This window comes from Macaca fascicularis, chromosome 6, assembly GCF_037993035.2.
Source record: "Macaca fascicularis isolate 582-1 chromosome 6, T2T-MFA8v1.1".
Classification (NCBI taxonomy): domain Eukaryota; kingdom Metazoa; phylum Chordata; class Mammalia; order Primates; family Cercopithecidae; genus Macaca; species Macaca fascicularis.
The window spans coordinates 87498851-87521062 of NC_088380.1; the positions used below are offsets into that span (position 1 = coordinate 87498851).

The window sequence follows — 22212 nt, forward strand, 5'->3', positions numbered from 1 at the left end:
ACAGTGGTCTCACAGTGCAAGTAACTCACATCCTTCTGAAAATGCGTTGATAATTACTGCTTTGTAGGGCAGTGAGCTCACACTATTACACAAGATTAGTGCTGTTCTCAAGAGCTGGCCAGATTGTCTTTCCCGCACAGAGGTTTGCCAGCTAGGAAAATAATGGGCATATTGCCACTTTAACAACTATCAGGAGACCCCAAGTTAGTTTTTCTTCCCTTCAGCATATTCATGTTTGTAGGATCCAACTCCAGGCTGCCAGCATAGGGTAGTGACACCAAAACAAACGGCTCTTTCTCCTTTAAAACAAAGCTGCTCTTTTCTTTTCAGTTGTCGGTCAGCGAATTACCCTGTTCAACTAAAAGACAGCAGCAAAACCATAACCTCCCTTAAAATATAAATAAATAAGGACCCAGACTAGACTAACCTTAAGCAAGTACAAGGATCAGAAGAAGGTTTATCTTTACCTTGCAGGGAAGTCATTTGCCCCTAACAAACAAGACAAAGTTAAATGCCCACTCCCCCTCCAGACTGCAAACAAATGTCTATTGTGTACACCAGCCATCTAGGGATAAAAAAGTCATTTTAAAGTTACCAAATGTTTTGATTTCTGTAATAAGTAGTCTTCAGAGCCTCTTTTCAGATAACCATTTGACCTGTGTTCTGAAAGGCTGGTGCTAACCCCAAGTGGTTATTCTGTTTGTTATTTAATGAAAAGATGGTTTCTTATCGGCGTATGTTTAAAACAGGTACCTGTCCTCTTGGGAAAGTGTTTTCTATTTGGAATTTGCTTTCCTACTTCGGTGGTTATCTGCTTGCCCTTGGCATCCAGTGTGTTTGGATTGAATTTTGTAGCTCTGGGAGTACAGCAGTGGCCCAGGTGATGAAAAGAGTTTGCACACAAAGAAGTCAGTTCTTACTGCAGGTGTCACGTTTTCATAGCTAATCTAGACAAATTGTTACTGAAAAACAAACTAACTGTGATTCACACTGCAGACATTGCATTTGTGTGCTTGGGTGTTGATCTATGATCTGACCTGTCCTAAGGATTTTAGGTGGATATTACACATTTGGCTTTGGTTCTGATGCAATTTCACCTTTGATGTAAATCACCTGATAATTTTAAAAGACAGAATGGAAAAGAATCAACTGCTGTAGGTGAACATTTTAGTCAGAAAGAAAATCCAGATTATAGACAGAATGGACTTCAACAGAATAGAATGCAGTCAGGTTGGTAAATACTGGTTCACTGAGGTCTGTCTGCTTGCAAAGTGTTCTCTTTGTGTTTTCACTCACCAAACTGAAAGAACATATCCCAGACAATCTTTCAATTTTTTTTTTTTTCTACATGGAGTACATAATCACAATTTGGGGGGACATATTCTAAGTTCTCTTTTGTTAAGTGGTGTAGCTGTTAATTCATAATATGAGAGTAGATACATATCACCACCTAGTGGTCGTATTGTATTTTGTGTTTCAAACCGCATTCGCAGAACTCCACCCAGATACACACAGGAATAATACTATCTGTAAATCAAGTTCCTGTAGCTTTGAGTAGTTTCTAAATTCTAGTATAAATTGCATGATACTGTGATCCTGAAAGTTAAATGTGAAATGAGAGGATTTTTCAAACGCAGCATGAAACTAACACATGTAGTGCTTAGTAAAATCCTAGCAACTAAGGCATATATTAGGACTTATCTGTCCGGTGTTTTCACTTTATACACAATAGTAGAACCCTCGAGAAAGTTTTCCTTGGCCAGTTTCCTTGGGAGGTGAACCGAGAGGGCTTTTGCGGGGTTTTTATAAATGAATTTTTTGTTTTTTTTTACTGTGAACTAAATTAGCACTGTTTGGAGGAAAAGAGAGTAAGTGAAGAGCAGTGACTGAACCGTTCAAGAGAAAAACTTCCAAATCATAATTTGAAGTTCAGTAAGTTCTCCTGACAATTAAACTAATATATTGTGAATGGCTTGACTAGACACATGTCAAGAATGGTTTTTCCCAAAGGGGTGTGTTTGGCAAAATCCATAAAATCTGTACAACATCATCTTTAGTTGGTCATTCAAGGTAATCTAAACTATGGCGAATTTTAAAAAACAAAAGGTGACTGCATCTAAGCTGAAAAATTGTAGATAATATATGGATAGATAGAGAGTTGGAAAGTAGGCCCTTGGCAGTTACAGAGTCAAGATTTGCAGTTTCAGTTATACATGAGATCCTGAAGGTCTGCAGTATGAAAACATTTGTACTTTTTACTCAGGCACAAATTTGAACTGTACCCAATGACTGGCTAGTGTGTAAAAACTCTCGGTGAGCTCTCAAGTCTGTCTATTGGACAGCTCAGTTTTCCCACTGCAAGAAGTAGGTTGCTGTCTACTCTGCTGACCATTTTGGTTGTTCTCTACTGTATTTATGGCAGGAAATTATCTGCTACACAGATGTGTGTTAATAGAAGCATTACCAAGTCTTAGGTCTTAGGCACTTCTTTAATGCCAAGAAGTACTGTATGTGTGTGTGTGTGTGTGTGTGTGTGTGTGTGAGTCTCAAATTTATGACTCACAAAAATAAGGACTTTAATTTTGTCTAGTGTCTATGAAAATTCTGTCTCTTTTTATTTATATTGTATGATTTAGGAGCCAGTAGAGAGGAAAAGAAATAGAAAGATTCTAAACAAAGACCCTGACTCTTCTGTAGAACCAGTGTTCATTGATTATTTTTTGTGGTTATTTGACCAAGTTAAGGAATTGTGAAATCTCAGTGAAAAGAACTTGAAATGGGTTGAGTATTATAAAGAAGCGCTAGTTGTTGATTAGGTTGTGATAAGAACAATTGCTCTTAAAACTTCTTAGTCTTTTGCTCATAGATGAATTTGCTTCTCTGTGTGATGTGCAAGGGCCAGCTGGGACTTGACTGTGACAGCAGTGACTGATACTGGATGGTCTGGTTTCCTTTCAACTGAAAGTAGTGCTAAAGATGAGCCCAAGAAAACTCATTTTTTAACACAAAGAAGGAAAAAAAACTCCTGATTTATTTCTAAGTCTTATCTATTTCTGAAAAACTGCTTTTGTTTTGTTTTGTTTTGTTTTGTTTTGAGATGGTGTCTCACTCTTGTTGCCCAGGCTGGACTGCAATGGTGTGATCTTTGCTCACTGCAACCTCCGCCTCTCGGGTTCAAGTGATTCCCCTGCCTCAGCCTCTCCAGTAGCTGGAATTACAGGTGCCCGCCATGACACCTGGCTAATTTTTTGTATATTTAGTAGAGACGGGGTTTCACCATGTTGGCCAGGCTAGTCTCGAACTCCTGACTTCAGGTGATCCACCTGCCTCGGCCTCCCATAGCGCTGGGATTATAGTCGTGAGCCACTGCACCTGGCCCTGAAAAACTGATTTTTTTAACCTTTGCAAAAAGGCAGTTATCCATCACTGCATAAGGAAAAGGTCTATTAGTGTACATTACATTTGCATCATCAGTTTGTATAGTTCATGCTTGTGATGCTAGTTATCTGCTGAGATTTTAGGTCATCGATCATGGCTACCTGGTACGTATTTTAAAAGATAAAAGATATCTCTGAATGACAATTGGGACTTCCTAGACACTGTGTAATTAGAAATTCTCCTTGAACAGATGTAAACCCCATCTGAATTTGGTAGATTGTTGGTAACTTTCAAAAGCAGAGACCTCTCTCCACCCACTATCATCTTTTTTTCCTTGGTATATTGATTGAATTAAGTTGGAGACTTGCAAAGAACTGGGAAGGAGAGAAATAACTCTCCAATCATTCTGAGTGAGAAAAATAGTCAAATCACTCTGAGACGTGTAGAATTGAGGTCACTCTGACGGTTAAGGTTGCTGGCGTGCACAGAAGTCATGTGCACCGCAGAAGACCTGCAGGATGAGTCTTCTCTTTTGTGTTATTGTGAGACAGAAATAATTTTTTGACAAATACAGATTATTTGGAACAAAATAATCGAAACATTTAGAATTCAATAGACTTCGATGAATAGCTTCAGTCTGCTCTGAGTTTTCACCCTCTGTTAGGATTGGTTCACAATGAGTTCTCTAGTTTGTGGAGAGAATCACACTTATTAGCTGTTAGATTTTGTCCAGGGTTTTTTGAATCATTTTATTATTTTGGCAGCTGATTTGCTTGAGTTCAATTGGGGGAAAAAGAAAGAAAAACAATAGCTGAAAAGTGACTGATTCCTGCTTAATTGAAATAGTTGCCCTTTTTGGCATGTTATTACAGACCTGGAGAACTAGTTAATTAATTGGACTCTAAAAATAAAGCAATTTTATCATATATTATCCAGCATTAAGCAGTTATATACTAGATATAAAATAATTATCTCTTAATAAAATGCAAGAAAAATGTGCATCTGAGATGGCTTTCCTCTACATCAACTATTTGCTTTTTTTGTTGTTTGTTTTGAGATGGAGTCTTGCCTGATCCTCCAGGCTGGAGTGCAATGGTACGATCTTGGCTCACTGCAACCCCCGCCGTCCAGGTTCAAGTGATTCTCCTGCCTCAGCCTCCTGAGTAGCTGGGATTACAGGCGCCCGCCACCATGCCCAGCTAATTTTTTGTATTTTTAGTAGAGATGGGGTTTCACTATGTTGGCCAGGCTAGTCTCAAACTCCTGACCTCGTGATCCACCCGCTTCGGCCTGCCAAAATGCTGGGATTACAGGCATGAGAAGTGCTGGGATTACAGGCATGAGACACTGCACCCAGCAACTCTTTGATTTTTATGTCACGATTTCCTCTGCCATCAGAAGAGAGTGAAAATGCAAAGTAATTTTAGGGTTCTCTTACAGGTAGAATAGTGATCTAATTCTTGTCCCTGGGAGGCAACAAGAGTTTGAGGTATGTAGCTGAACTTGAGTCCCTGAGGCACAGACAAACATGCAAGGGAATGACCAGCATTTATTTTTACCTAAGGGGTTAAAATGAATCTTCCTAACCCATGCTGGCTTCTGGGAATAATTCTTAGTTTACACATTCAGCCCTAGAAGAGGGTTGATCCAGGATAGATCACTCAGGATGTTTGCTCATAATTCCAAGTGAAGAACAAAGAAATCCAGATGGGAGGTACTGAGTTTTTCCCTGCTAATTCCAAGAATCTGTATTCCTGTATGTTTGAGATACCATATTGTGCGAGAAGATCTGTTACATTCTTATAACCCATAATTGATTCCCTGAGAAGGGATTCCTTCTTAACATTTAACTTTAGTGAAAAGAAAAGTACATTATTGAAGCTAAAGTTGAATATTTTTTTTAATACTCTCTCCCTGTAAGTAATGTTAAATAAGGCTGTAAAGAATTCAGAAGGACACAAAGAAAGTTGTTAAGAAAACTGGAGTTTTCTTTGCTAAGTCAGTTTGGCAATAACATGAAGCAAAATCAAAGCATCCTAGCCAAGATAAATCTGCACAATGGAATGATCAGATATGAGGTAACAGTGTGACATGCCTGTGGGTATCAGACATTCTTGTAAAAACCACAGATCTAAAATTTAGTCCTGCACCATTAAAACACAGCTCTGCCAAGCAACAACAGGAACACTCATTTTAAGTCATTGCTGCAAGCCAAATGTAATTCTCACCCAAAACAATTAAATCTTTTACCAGAGGCCTGAATCTGGGCAATTTGAGCCCTGAGAATCACTTTAGTGGCATGGAATCCGAATCTCATTTCAGTGTGAAAATGAGATGGTTATTGTTCAGATCAGGAGGAAGTGTCAGCTGCAAAATACAGGGCAGTCAGGTGACTTTAGTAACTTGAAGTGATATTTGTTAAGACTAGATTTAAAAATGATTAGCTAAGAAATTTGTATTTTTTGTGAGAAATGCACATATCATTTTATAAAGTTCATTTTTAGCAATTAGAAAAATAATGCTCACTCTAGAGAACTTGGAAAATATAAAGAGTAAGAATATATAGAATAAAATATTATCTCAGTCTCATATCACTCAGACATAAACTCTGGAAGATTTTGCCACATTTGCTTTTGGTCTTTTATATGCACACACACATGCAAACACAAACATGCACACATACATCCACCCATACACACAGCTGTATCTGAGAGCATGAGTAAACTTTGGATCATTATAATATAATAATTTAACACTTCTTTTACTATCCCCCATTTCTTCATTTATTCTTCAAAGAAAATGTTAAATGGTGATACAATATTCTATTTGTCTGGCTATATCAATTTATCGAACATATGTTTACTCTATAAATTGTTTTCCCTTTACTGCTAATAAACATAGTATTTCATATAAAATGTCATTCACATCTCTGATTATTTTTTAGTACAGAATTTTAGAAGTGGAATTTTGGAGTCCAAAAGCGAGAACTTTTTGAGGCTCCTGATATGCATTGCCAACTGTTTTCCAGAAAGGTTATTTACTTCCACTGGCTATGTCTTTAATTGCCTGTCTCACCTATTTGCTAGCAGCAAGTAGGATGTTTGATTAGGGATTGGTGTGGATTGGGAAGAATGAAACACCCTCTGTGGTTCATTATTTCTAAGTATCAAAACTATTTATTAAACAACTGGCCGGGCACAGTGGCTCAAGCCTGTAATCCCAGCACTTTGGGAGGCCGAGACGGGTGGATCACGAGGTCAGGAGATCGAGACCATCCTGGCTAACACGGTGAAACCCCATCTTTACTAAAAAACACAAAAAAACCAGCCGGGCGAGGTGGCGGGCGCCTGTAGTCCCAGTTACTCGGGAGGCTGAGGCAGGAGAATGGCGTAAACCCAGGAGCCAGAGCTTGCAGTGAGCTGAGATCCGGCCACTGCACTCCAGCCTGGGCAACAGAGCGAGACTCCGTCTCAAATAAATAAATAAATAAATAAATAAATAAATAAATAAACAAACATAAGTATGTGCCAAACATAGTTTCTGGCACTGAGGAGACAGTAATGAGCCAAATAAACCAAAGCCCTGTCCTCAATGAGTTTACATTCTACTAGGAGAAAAAAATGCAATCAGTGAGTAAATTATATAGGATGTTAGAATATGATAAATGTTATGAAGAAAAAGAAAGTAAGAAAGGGAGATGGGACAGTGTAGGTTGGGACAAAGAATGAGGGAATAATGGACAGTGTACACATAGTATTAGGACGTTGGAAAATTTTCCACCTTTGAGGACATTACTGGTTTCCTGTAAGAGACTAGTTGGAAAGTAAGCTAGAAAATATTGAGCTCCTAAATCCAAATTTAATATTCGGCGAACTCTGGAATCGTTGACCATAGAGAGTACTAAATATAGATTTTGTTAGTTTTAGTGGATTCCTATTCTTTGGTTTTAAATTTTTATCCTACTTTAACTCATTCATTACAAACAACTTAGTTCTGTATCAGCAACAGGCAGAACATGACATATCTCTGCTTTGTTGATTATCTACTAAAGGAGAGTATCAAAAATGTAAAAAGGAGGCTTGGTGAGTGGAGGCTGAGGGATGATGAGGGAAATGAGCAACGAAAAGGAAAATACGGAAAGAATTAGAAAGCCAGTTCAGAGCCAAGGTGAGTTCCTGGTTGCAGGGAGACCTACCAGTCAAGGAGTACTTCAGTGAGTATGGTCCCCTGAGCATCTTTTCCGGGCCATTTGGAGAGTAACACAGTGGGACCATTTAGGCTATAAGTTGGATTTAAATTTGCCTCACTTCTGGATTAGGTTTTCCCCCGAGAAATAAAACCACCCTTCATGCTGTATTTTGGCAAAAAAAAAAAAAAAAAAAAAAAAACTTCCTTAAGGGTCTCTTGGTTTTTTGCAAGTTTATCACTCTTCAAAGACTCTTTTTTTACATAGCAGTGATCTCTTGTCTCATGTCTTAATTCTGGCAGGATTGAGGAGGACACAATCTAAAAAGACAAAAAGCTAGAAGACTGAAAGAAAAGCAGGTTTTCAAACTTTAGGTCTTTTCACAAATTATTTTATCCAAGATCTAAGTTTTTTTTTTTGTTGTTGTTGTTGTTTTTTTTTTTGTTTTTTTTTTTTTTGTTTTTTTTTGTTTTTTTTTTTTTACCATATTTAAAAGTTTTGAAAACCACTTGTTCTGAGAAGAAAGATTACAGACATCCTCTAGTATATTAATTATACTGTTTTGGTTTTTAAACTAGAGTTTATTGGTATACAAATCTCAGTTTCATAGGTAGGAGGAAAAGATTTAAAACACAAAAGAAACATTTGGTATTGAAAACACTGCAGATAGCTAAGTATAGTACTTTGGGTAAATACAGTAAAATGGATCAGACATATTATATATTTTAAAAGACATAAAAATAGTGATGGTGCTGTTGGGAATAAGTAGGTAGTAAGAGTAGTTGGACCCTCCTTTTTTTTCATTTTTGCATTCACTGATGCTCTGAATTGAGAATAGTTGCCTTAAATCTTATATACACTTTAATCTCTGACTTTCTCTTTGCCAAACAAAGTCACTTAACTTATTGTCTCAAACCATAAACTTACTTTAAACTTAATTCAAGGAAAGACTAACAGATCTGTAGGCCCAGAAAAGACAGTCATATTAGCCATTGTCACATAAATTTAAATCTGTATTTCTAGCATGTTTTGGAAGTTTGTCACCACTAATGTTGTCATGCTAGACATGATAAAGCATGAGAGTAGGCAAAGCATGGTGAGAAAGTGATGCTCAAATTGACCCAGAAAGGCGCTGAACAAACAAACTTGTCTCATACCACATTCTAGTTAAGAGGACCCAGGACTGGGAAACTGGTCTCTTATTTATAGGGCAATATTATTTTCGTCTTATCAAAGTTTGTTATTTTTGAATAGGCACAGTGACTATGTTTTTTACACAATTATTATTGCCAGGGAGGCAATCTTTTAAGTAACAAAGAAATGAACCTAAACCAGAGAGTCCTGGGTGCGTAACATCTCTAAGGTCCAAATAATTCCCTATTATGCTTGATTGTGGTAACAGATAATGCATATTAAGTACCTAGAAAAGGGCTTCATCTATTGTAGATGCTAAATGAATGACACATATGATGGAAGGCAAAAGATATTTCCAATTGTATATTATTGCTCAGAGTAGGATATATATATATATATATATACACACACACACACACACACGTATATATAAAGGTAACCAGCAGAGAAATGTCAAACCCATAAAATCCTTTTCAATGATCTCAACATACATTTCACAAAAAAAAATCTATAGTAAGATCTACTTTTGAAGGCGTATCTTTTTATATCAATATGCATAAATGTCATAAATGTTTCCACTAAAAACATTTCATATTAAATCATAAAGGACAACTCAACTGTATGGTACAGATAAGAATCACATCTAAAACAAACTAGCTCTGAAAAGTTGTATATAAAATGATTAGCATAGGTATGTCAGATAAATACAAAAAATAAATATTGCAACTATCTCAACTTTTTTAACCAAATAGATGAATTTGGGTGAAAAGCAATTACAATAAATGAGACAAAGGTACTTTATAGTAGTAAAGATAAGAAAAGACAGGCTGAAAATTCAATTGAACTATCATCACAATTATATAAATTTATATGTGCACATAAGAGGTAGAAGAAAACAAGATTAAAATGATGAGATTTTTTTTCTCTAGTTCTACTTCCATTAATTTTATTGAATTAATAATATGATGAAATTTCCTAAATTGAGGGTTGGTTATATATTTAGAAATCTAGAATAACTAGACCAAAATTTCTCAATGATATCTCATTGCCAAATTGTAGACATTTGTTGAATTAAAGACTTTGAGACACATATATTTTCTACTCACAGTTTAAGTCTTTTTCTTTACCACCAAAATAATTTCAGCTATATGAAACAACAGAAATTGTTGAGTCTATTCCAATTAGATTGTGATATAATACCGTCGTTGCTCTTATGTTACTATTTCACTAGCAAGTAGTTACCTTCTCCCTCCATTTTGACAGCAATACGAGAATTGGAGGCCCAACCAGCCAGACAGCTTCTTTTCTGCTGGAGAAGACTGTGTTGTAATCATTTGGCATGAGAATGGCCAGTGGAATGATGTTCCCTGCAATTACCATCTCACCTATACGTGCAAGAAAGGAACAGGTAATGATTACTCCGTTAATAATGTGTACTTAATCTTCATTTCAGTTATAAAGATAATTCAGGAATTTGTGATTCAAATTCATTGTTTGAGACCTAAACTGGGTATGTCCATGGATGTCATCTCTCGTTGCTCTGGAATAGTTCACTCTTCCAAAACGATTGAAAAGTTTGTTTTCAGCAATGTTCTCACCTTAGATTTCAGGTCCTTAAAGATAACAACGTGGCATTAATGTAGGAATGCTGCCTGGTAATATCTTTAAGAAGAACAACTGCCAGCCCAAAGGACAATAGACCTTTTTATTTTTATTTATTTATTGTTATTATTATTATTATTTTTTGAGATGGAGTCTCTCTCTGTCATCAGGCTGGAGATCTTGGCTGGGTGGTGGGATCTTGGCTCACTGCAACCTCTGCCTCCCGGTTCAAGCAATTCTCCTGCCTCCGCCTCCCAAGTAGCTGGGACTATAGGCGTGCACCACCACACCCAGCTAATTTTTGTATTTTTAGTAGAGATAGGGTTTCACCGTGTTAGCCAGGATGGTCTCGATCTCTTGACCTTGTAATCTGCCAGCCTCGGCCTCCCAAAGTGCTGGGATTACAGGTGTGAGCCACCGCTCCTGACAGAATTCTTTTTTTTAATTTTGATGAGTAGAACATTACAAAATAAAATACTTGTCTATATTTTTAAAATCTAGATGTCTAGCTTTTTTAAGAAATAAGAAGACCTGGTACCATGTGACCCATATTCAAGTTTGTCAGTGGTTTCAAGTACTAGAGCTGAGAACCACTGCCCTCCCTTGGTTGGGGCTGCAATCTCCATTTATTGCAGTCCTCATTGAGTCCTTCCTTTGTTTTATGTGAGTCTGTGCCCCAATCCTGAAAGACACAATCCCAAATGCCATAATCCTAAATGCTGAAATCCCAAAGGATTAAAAGCCTGAAAATAGAGTTCTGGAAAAAAACAAAGTTTAAAGACATTTATTTTAAAGAGAAAAAAATTTTAAGACATTTATTTACATTTTAAAATGATGATTTATTAGAGAAACATATAAAAACATGACAGCGTGCTTCATAAGCCACTTTAGACAATAAAATAAATAGACAATAAAAACATACATATATTTTCAAGCATAAGCACTCAGGTATACTAATGGCAGTTGGGGAAAACCCAAAATGTATGAACGCACATCACTCTGGTTGTAATTATGTGCACCAGCTTTATAACGGTGGTCATGTGAAATACTATGATGAACAACAAATCTTTTCACAAGATTGATAAAAAACTGAGATGGGTTACCACCGCATGTTCAGTCGCTCAAAGAGCCAAGATCTTGAGAAATCTTATCTTTCATAAATGGAGATGTACAAAAGAACATCTCTTCATTTATTGAGGAAGTGTCAACCTTTTTATGTTGAGAACCAAGGAAGGAAGCTGAAGCCAGTAGTGTAACTCTCAGTCTGAGACCGAAAGCCTCAAGACCTGGGGGGCCTCTGGTGTGTAAGTCCTGGAATCCAAAGGCCAGTGAGCCTGGAATTCTGATGTCCGTGGTGGCAGAAGTCTGTCCCAGCTCTCAGAGAAAGACCAGCTCACCTTCTGTATCTGTTCTCTCTGGGCCCTTGGTTGATTGGATGATGCCCATCAACAATGAGGGCAGATCTTCCCCACCTCATCCACTCACACTGACACATTAATCTTCTCTGGAAATACCCTGAGACATGCCCCAAATAATGCTTTCTTAGGTTTCTAGATATTCCTTAATCCAGTCATGTTGACACCTAAAATTAAGTCCACAAGTCTACCCCTTGCAGCTTGGCACCCACATGCATCTTGTTAAACCATTATTTAAATTTCCAAATAAAGACAATGACAAGGTAATATAATGATTCCTCCTGACATGATATAACTATCCTGCATACAACCAAAAATGCACTAATCCCTTCCCTAGAATTTGGCTTTCAGGATTTCAACATATTTCAGAATTATGATTTTGGGGACTTTAGATGTTGGGGATTTTAACCTCTACGGATTTTGGTCTTTAGGAATTTCAAAATTTGGGATTATGACTTTTGAGATTGTATCTTTTGGGATTATAATTGGCACTGTTTTTTGCCAATTATAGGCATTTGAGTTTTTTAATCATTCCCTTAGAAAGCATTTGAGTTTTTTAATCATTCCCTTAGAAGTTTATTTTATGCTTGTAAACTATGGAACACAAATGCCATCCTTATATCTGTAGTTGAATATTTATAAGATAAAACAAGAACATGTGTAATGTAAATTTTATGAGAATTGTTTAGTTAACATTAAACAGAAAGTATTTTAAAAGCTAATTTTTTAAAAGGTGTGTTTATCATTGGCCAATTTCTAAAGCACGCTGTACAGACTTTTTCCCTAAACAAATAGAAATTCTGTAAAATATTTTAACCTATTTGCAATTAATAATGGTGTTATCACATGAATATTTAGCCCCTAGACCCAGACTTTTACCCACTTCAAATAAGAGTACAAAGTACAAATACAAAATATAAACCTATTTGATTCATTTGTCTTTGGATCCAAAAATAATAAAACTAAAAATCACACTCTATAAACATTTTAGTAAAGATTTAAACCCCAATAATGAGAAATTCTATTAGAAGAAAGAGAACACTAACATACACAAAGCCTGAGTCTCATGAAAGTCAGCTGTTAGCAATGAGTACGTTACTCTGCTATTTTCTCACCCAAGGTAGAACGTATTCTCAATACCTTTTCTACATGAGAAGCTTTCCTGACCACATCCCTTACTTCAGCACCTCTGCGATGGGATTCGTAAAAATAGCAAATCAAGTATTTTCTGTTTTTCTTTTTCCAGCATAGAAAACTTTCCTAAATTGTTCGTCTCTGTCCAAATGTCATGTTTGCCATTTGTCTCCAAATGGTCCCCGGAGTCATACTTTTCATTTTATGATTTATACATTCTTACATTTCCTATTTTATTTTTTCCTATAGCAGGGTTTCTCAACAGCAGAGCTGTTGACATTTTTGGTCAGATAATTCTTTATTTTAAGAGGCTATCCTGTGCATTAAAGCATGTTTAGCATAATCCCTGCCCTTTGCATACTACATGTCAGTAGCACTTTTACATCCCCTCTGCCTTGTAAAAGGCAAACATGTTTCTAGACATTGCCATATGTCTCCAGAAGAGGTAAACTGCTCCACGTTGAGAACCACTACCCCATACCAAAAAAGATTCACAAAAACACCATGATTGTTTACATTTCCCAAAGGAGAACAAATTTTATAAAATACTGATTCTACCTCATTAAAGAAGAAGAAGAAAAAAAACCCCTATTTTTGTATTTTATCTCCCCTACTCACTGATTTTTATATTTGTGCAGTCAATTCTTTGCTAATCAGTACTTTGGGGAAGTTTGGAAATGTTTATAGGCTTTTTAAAAAGATACCCTTTTCTGTTTTTAGATATTTTAAACCTACAGACCTACGTAGTTCTCCTTTTAATTAACTATTAAATACTTGCAAAGAATTATAATATATATACAAAAGGCATATTTTTAAAAAGAACACCTCAATGCATACTATCCATACATCTATGGAATATCCTGTGGGTTCCTCTCAATCCCATCCATTTACTTCTCAACTCCCACCGAGATAATGACTTAATTCCCTTGCTTTTCCCTTTTCTATTATGATATACACTTGTTTCACTAAACAATAAATTATTTAGTTTTTTACATTTTTGAACTTTAAATAAGTGGAATCATACTATATATATTCTGTGCTTTGCTCTTTTTTTGTTCAGCATTATGTTTGTGAGATTTATTCATGTTGATGCATGTAGTGGCATGTTCTTTGTTTTCGTTTCTGTATTGTATTGCTTGTATGACTATACAACATTTTACTTATCAACTCTCCTGTCAGTGGACACTTGAGTTATATTCAGTGTTTTTGCTTTTATAAATAATGTTTCTATGAACATTCTTGAACTTCTTCTTGGTCAACTTTTGTGAGTTTCTGTAAGATATATTTCCAGGAGTGAAGTTGCTGAGTCATAGGATATATGTACCATAAAATCTACTTTAAAAAGCCAAATTTTTTTCCAAAGTGGTGGTACCAATTTTCACTCCCACCAACAATCTGTGATAGATCCTGTTGCTCTACATCTTCTCCAGCATTTGGCACTATTGGACTTTGAAATTTTTGCCAATCTGGTGGGTATAAAATGTAATCTCTTGTGACTTAATTCACATTTTTTGATACGTCTCTCTGAATATCTTTTCATATATTTATCAATCACCTGAAGCTCTACTTTTGTAAAGTTTCTGTTCATATCTTTTGGTTATTTTTGAAAATTGTTTACTTATAATCTTATACATACTAATTTGTAGGAGTTCTTTTTATATTCTGGTTACTAATCCCTTGACAATTTTATATGTTGCAAATATGTTCTCCCAGTTTGTCACTTGAGTTCACCCTTACCTAAAATTTTCTGATGAACAGAATTCTTAACTTTATTGATGTTTTTTTCCTTTATGATCTAATCTTTTTTGTATTTTAAGAAATCTTTACCTACTGATAACCTACAGGTCACATTGGCAGGCTTCCAAATTAATCCACCTGGGGGAGGTCTTATGATTCATGGCTTACATCCTGTCCCTGAGTAAACAGTTTTATCGTGAGTTCCTCAAATCTTATCATGAATTCCTTAAACTGTTGACATACTGATTAATATGTAGCCTACTGACACTGGAAAAACACTGATTTGTTTGTGAATCATGAGGTTTTACTGATTGTTTTGCACATAGAGCATTTTAGCTTGTATTTTGTAGTCTGTAGCCAATGATTATAACCTCTGTCTTGTACCCTCCAATGAAAATCACAACTCGGGTCTGAGGAGTTGGCCTCCCTTCTGAACTTCCCCATAAAAGCCTTCCAACCTGTAGCAGATTCTGGAATATGCCCAGCTTTGTGGTGTGTCTTCCCAGGTAGATCCTCGCATTTCGCTTCCAATAAACCTTTATCAAATTATTTCTGCCTCAACAGCCTTAATTTTGGTTGACACTATCCTGAAGTCATAAAGATATTCTATAGTTTCTAAATGTTTTATAGTTTTGCCTTTTGTGTTTATATATTTCAACCATCTAGAATTTATTTTTAATGTATTCTCTGAAGTACAGAACCAAGTTTATTTTTTTCCGTATGAATACACAAGTGTTCAAATGAAAAGACTACACTTTCCCTCTGCTCTGCCATGTTGCCTCTTTCAAATATCAAGCATATGTGTATAAAGCTGTTTCTGGTCTATTTTCCTGTCCTTGCCAATACCACACTCACTGAATTATTTTAGCTTTTTAATAAGTCTTCATATTTAGTTTTAGAAGAAATCTATACAATTATTTCCTCAAAAGTATAAAAATGACTTCAAATTTGTTAGCACCAAATCAAGTATATTGAATTATTGAATTGATCATTTTTAACCTTCTCTATCACTTTGGTCTTATTCCATCTGATACTTGCTATTATCTGGACCCTAGTATAGGCTTTTCATATTGCAATAAAAGAAGTGTGCACCATGGAATACGATGCAGCCATAAAAAAGAATGAGATCATGTCCCTTTCAGGAACATGGATGGAGCCGGAGGTCATCATCCTTAGCAAGCTAACACAGGAACAGAAAACCAAATGCTGCATGTTTTCACTTACATGTGAGAGCTAAACAATGAGAACATAGGGACACAAAGAAGGGAAGGACAGACACTGGGGCCTACTTGAGGGTGGAGGGTGTGAGAAGGGAGAAGATTAGAAAAATAACTATTGGGTATTAGGCTTAGTACCCGGGTGACAAAATAATCTGTAAAACAAACCCCTGTGACATGAGTTTAGCAATATAACAAGCCTGTGCATTTACCCCTGAACTTAAAAGTTAAAAAAGAAAATTGTGCAGGTATCCAGATTGAGGTCAAGCGGAGGTAAATTAGAAGGTCAAACATTTAAATTAAACCAAAATTTGTCATTGCAAAAGAATATGGTTGTAAACAGTCTTCTGAATATGCAAATATATTTAATAACTGTAAACTTTTAATATTAGAATGTTGGCATTCAAACGTTTGGTACCAAGGTTTCTGATAATCATTTTCCCACTGAATATTTACAATATTTCATGAGAGAATGTGGCATGTTTTTGTGGGCCTGTGGTGTCAGAATTCTTAAACAATAGAAATTTCCACTTAGGGAAAATTATATTTAAGCTACATTCATATTAAAGAGATATAGGAAAATACAATAATTTAATCAAAGTTGATTTTTTTAAAGTATATCATTTAAAATAAGTGTGCTAATGTTGAATAAAACTATGTTAACACAAATTCAATTAAATCAATTTTCCAAGTTTTTGAATTTTAAAATGAAGATATTTCTTTTACTTCTACTTCTTTTTTTGTTACTTATATTATTGCTGTTTATTGATATTTATAATTTTTCATTGTAAATTTAAAATGATGGTTAAGAATTCCAAGCTTTACCCTCATTTACCTGTCTCAAGGGTTTAAATTTATATTCATTAAGGTATTTATGACATTCAGGCATGAATATTACGGTCTCTTTTTCTTGTACCAATACAGAAGACAAAAAAGAGCAAATAAACGTAAATGGAACCAAAAGATATTTGTATTTAGGAGTCTTTGTCCATATTTAAAAACTATAATGTTATTGTAGATTGTAAGGTTTTTGTTTGTTTGTTTTGTTTTGTTTTGTTTTTTGAGATGGAGTCTCGCTCTGTCTCCAGGCTGGAGTGCAGTGGCACAATCTTGGCTCAACGCAACCTCTGGCTCCTGGGTTCAAGTGATTCTCCTGCCTCAGCCTCCCATGTAGTTGGGACTACAGGTGCCCACCACCACTCCCGGCTAATTTTTTGTATTTTTAGTAGAGATGGGGTTTCACCATGTTGGCCAGGATGGTCTTAATCTCTTGACCTTGTGATCCACCCCCCTTGGCCTCCCAAAGTGCTGGGATTACAGGTGTGAGCCACCATGACCGGCCTGTAGATTGTAAGTTTCTATAAGGAGGTAATAGTAATAGTTAAATTCATTATTGTCCCAATGAAGGTAATTAACAAATAAAAACTTACGGATGGTGATGAAGACAATATGCTTTTTAATTTGGAATTTTCGTCAGAAAAGTGGCCCTTCCAGAGGGGTAGACGAATGTATGACCATTTAGCCCTATGGTTGTTTAATAAAACAAATTTCAAGATGGCATAATCTGAGATTTAAAGTAGGCCCAGAGCCTCAACATTAAATTTTTTTCTTGAAAAATTTCATATTCTTAATTCTGAAAGATTGCTTTTGATGAAGTTGCTTACTTTGGTACCATAAAGAAAGAGAGAAAAATAAGAGACTCATATTAGCTGAAATACTTAGATTATTTGGAAATAACCCAATTTGCTTTCCTTTAGTTGCTTGCGGCCAGCCCCCTGTTGTAGAAAATGCCAAGACCTTTGGAAAGATGAAACCTCGTTATGAAATCAACTCCCTGATTAGATACCACTGCAAAGATGGTTTCATTCAACGTCACCTTCCAACCATCCGGTGCCTAGGAAATGGAAGATGGGCTATACCTAAAATTACCTGCATGAACCGTAAGTGGTCCTTTAGAAAGAATGGACTACCGTGCTATAACAACTACTAGACACCTTCATTTTACGGCTGTGGTATCGGCAGTTTAGGGTATGGAGCAAGTAATATTGTTGTGTTTTCTTTTTTTCTTTCTTTCCTTCCATGTAGCATCTGCATACCAAAGGACTTATTCTATGAAATACTTTAAAAATTCCTCATCAGCAAAGGACAATTCAATAAATACATCCAAACATGATCATCGTTGGAGCCGGAGGTGGCAGGAGACGAGGCGCTGATCCCTAAAATGGCGAACATGTGTTTTCATCATTTCAGCCAAAGTCCTAACTTCCTGTGCCTTTCCTATCACCTCGAGAAGTAATTACCAGTTGGTTTGGATTTTTGGACCACCGTTCAGTCATTTTGGGTTGCCGTGCTCCCAAAACATTTTAAATGAAAGTATTGGCATTCAAAAAGACAGCAGACAAAATGAAAGAAAATGAGAGCAGAAAGTAAGCATTTCCAGCCTAATTTCTTTAGTTTTCTATTTGCCTCCAGTGCAGTCCATTTCTTAATGTAAACCAGCCTACTGTACTATTTAAAATGTTCAATTTCAGCACCGATGGCCATGTAAATAAGATGATTTAATGTTGATTTTAATCCTGTATATAAAATAAAAAGTCACAATGAGTTTGGGCATATTTAATGATGATTATGGAGCCTTAGCGGTCTTTAATCATTGGTTCGGCTGCTTTTATGTAGTTTAGGCTGGAAATGGTTTCACTTGCTCTTTGACTGTCAGCAAGACTGAAGATGGCTTTTCCTGGACAGCTAGAAAACACAAAATCTTGTAGGTCATTGCACCCATCTCAGCCATAGGTGCAGTTTGCTTCTACATGATGCTAAAGGCTGCAAATGGGATCCTGATGGAACTAGGGACTCCAATGTGGAACTCTTCTTTGCTGCATTCCTTTTTCTTCACTTACAAGAAAGGCCTGAATGGAGGACTTTTCTGTAACCAGGAGCATTTTTTAGGGGTCAAAGTGCTAATAATTAACTCAACCAGGTCTACTTTTTAATGGCTTTCATAAAACTAACTCGTAAGGTTACCGATCAACGCATTTCATATGGATATAGACCTAGGGCTCTGGAGGGTGGGGGATTGTTAAAACAACACACATGCAAAAAAAAAAAAAAAAAAAAAAGAAATTTTGTATATATAACCATTTTAATCTTTTATAAAGTTTTGAATGTTCATGTATGAATGCTGCAGCTGTGAAGCATACATAAATAAATGAAGTAAGCCATACTGATTTAATTTATTGGATGTTATTTTCCCTAAGACCTGAAAATGAACATAGTATGCTAGTTATTTTTCAGTGTTAGCCTTTTACTTTCCTCACACAATTTGGAATCATATAATATAGGTACTTTGTCCCTGATTAAATAATGTGATGGATAGAATGCATCAAGTGTTTATTACGAAAAGAGTGGAAAAGTATATAGCTTTTAGCAAATGGTGTTTGCCCATTCTAAGAAAGGAGCGAATACATAGAAATAGTGTGGGCATTTCTTCCTGTTAGGTGGAGTGTATGTGTTGACATTTCTCCCCATCTCTTCCCACTCTGTTTTCTCCCCATTATTTGAATAAAGTGACTGCTGAAGATGACTTTGAATCCTTATCCACTTAATTTAATGTTTAAAGAAAAACCTGTAATGGAAATTAAGACTCTTTCCCTAATTTCAGTTTAGAGCAACTTGAAGAAGAGTAGACAAAAAATAAAATGCACATAGAAAAAGAGAAAAAGGGCACCCAGAGATTGGCCCAATATTGATTCTTTTTTATAAAACCTCTTTGGCTTAGAAGGAATGACTCTAGCTACAATAATACACAGTATGTTTAAGCAGGTTCCCTTGGTTGTTGCATTAAATGTAATCCACCTTTAGGTATTTTAGAGCACAGAACAACACTGTGTTGATCTATTAGGTTTCTATTTTTCTTTTCTCATTACAATGCACATAATACTTTCCTGTATTTATATCATAACGTGTATAGTGTAAAATGTGAATGACTTTTTTTTGTGAATGAAAATCTAAAATCTTTGTAACTTTTTATATCTGCTTTTGTTTCACCAAAGAAACCTAAAATCCTTCTTTTACTACACTGTGACTGGTCTGGTTATTTACAACTTTAAATCCTAATGTGCACCAACATTTTTACATTCTGGTTCCATCATGGAGAGCAAGCTTCTAGCCTGGATGAAATGATTCTGTGGCAAGCAAAGAAATGATTATATATATACCCGCAAAAGTTGCGATAATAATTCTGATAATGTTTTTATCTGAATACTATGTATTAATTTCAAATATGAAAAATATGCAATGGAAAAAGTGATAGCTCAGATCACAAATCTTCCTAGGAATGAAGGCAAGTGTTTCACATGTAATATATCACAACAAGCTTATGAAACAGGGGTCATCATTACTGATTGATGAGGGATCGGGCATAGAGGGCTCATTATTTGTCCAAAGTCATGCAGTTAGTGTGTAGCAGAAGCAGGAAATCCCTACAGCCTACACAGCATTTCCAAGAAAAATATAAAATATTATATCCCTGATTGTTACACATTTAAGGGGTTAATTTACTGGTGAGGAAATCATATGCAAATAATTATCAGAAACTGTCAAAAATATAAAGTTATCATCCATTCAGATATCCATCCATTCCTTCAGTTTTCATTCATTCATTATTTAAGTATTTAATGTGTGCCAGGCACTGTAATAGGCTCTGAAGATTCACCAGTGAATGAGGTAGACAGGATTTTGCCTACATAAAGTTTTTATACTGGCTGCATCCCATTGAAATTATCATAGAACCATTCTATTCAATATCTTTATTGATAATCTGCAAGAACCAATCAATACATTTTATGCTCTGAAGTTATAGCAAAGATATAAAGGTCAAAGGTGAGCTGAAAATTATTTTAAGGTTCTTTCTAGAAATGTCAAAAATATACAGGGAGTTTGGCATGAATAAGTGTGGAAGAGAAGAGATTATTTTCCTTTCTGAGCTTGTCCTTTTAGTGTGCACTCTGTCATATCTTTTACATAGAATTTAAATATGATCCAAGGGAATATGTAAGAATTTATATTAATTGTGCATATATACCCTTCTTAGATTATTGCTGGATCTAGGTACAAATAACAGAATCTCTGGGATGTTTAGAATATTGGGACAGAGTGAGACATTAAAAAAGAGTTACACTAGTCAAAGTCAGCAAGAAGTAGTTCTTTGTCCATTTTTAAAGGTTAAGTGTCGTATCAGAGGGAAGAATGTGCCCCTGCGTTGGGGGCTATTTAAGAAGAGGTGGTCTTCCAGGGTAGCTGTATTACTGAAGAGGTAAGAGCGACTGTATAAGGAGGGATGCATCATTTTAATGTGATAGTAAGTAGACCTTTGCTGATCTTAAGTAAATTTTCAATGTAGTACCAAGAGTAGGAACTGAATTAGCCTTAAGCTATTTGCCTGGAAATCATATATCATGTACAATAAACTCATGGAGTTTGCAAATAAAGAGAAAAAAAATAAAGTAGTTGTAAAAAGGTTCAGGGTTAATTTTGTGCATGACTTGTTCATGACTATTTCCTATGAAAAGAATCTGTGAGAGAAAATATATTCTAGATAAGGGCAAAAGATGTTATTATCAAGTGGCAACATTTGTAAAGTGTTTTCCTTTATGTTTCCTAATATTAGAAATGCAGTGAAATTGTTTCTGGAAAAAAAAAGGTCAGCAATGTATGTTAGCACTGATATTGGTGCATCTTTCTTTTTACTGTATTGCAACTTGCATTTGCTCTAAACAAATCAGAATTCACCCAAATGATTCTTTTCTGAAACAAGTCTAAACAGAACATTTATAAAGGTCCTTGAGTGAGTCATTCAAGATTGTATAATCTTTTCCCATTATTACTCATTTCTGTATGTTTAGATCCCAGCTGGACAAGAAAGAGCAAATGCCAAAATAGAACAAGAATGGTTTTGTTGAGGTGTTTACAGAATAAGCAAAGCCTGGGTTTTAATTGGAATTTAATTCAGAGTTCTGTCTGAGTCTATCAAATGATCCCTGTTGAAGATTAAAAGTTTACTGCCTTAGGCAGTAAGTCTTAAATTATTTTTGATAGTATTTATTCTAAAATTTTAAAAACTGTGTACCTCTCACAGTTTAAGTTGTCAACAAAAATTTTTTTTTCATCATAAAGTTAAACAACGATAGAGGATGTAATTTTTGACCTATTTTAAATATTGCCATTCTAAAACAAGCGTATAACATCACTTTCAGATATATTCAGTGGAATCTAAATAATCTAAATATCATAGTAGTTTGACCCCCTACATCATTCTTTTAAAAATAGTCTTTATTAACAGTCAAAAATTTTTTATTTTTACTTTCTTAGGATTAATGTTAAAATTTAAGTTCCTCTTATAGAATGTTAT

General features: G+C 35.5%; 1 protein-coding gene across 4 annotated transcripts in view; it reads left to right on the forward strand.

Moving 5' to 3' along the window:
• The window catches only part of VCAN (versican), a 111681-nt gene extending 91800 nt beyond the window's left edge, over positions 1-19881 (forward strand). For all 4 annotated transcript variants that reach the window (XM_005557318.4, XM_005557320.4, XM_005557319.4 and 1 more), the window contains 3 exons: positions 9962-10106; positions 17561-17743; positions 17889-19881. In XM_005557318.4, coding sequence (XP_005557375.3) covers positions 9962-10106; positions 17561-17743; positions 17889-18016 — 456 coding nt within the window. In that variant the 3' untranslated portion in view covers positions 18017-19881. The remainder of the gene's footprint in view (positions 1-9961; positions 10107-17560; positions 17744-17888) is intronic.
• Positions 19882-22212: the final 2331 nt, after the last annotated feature.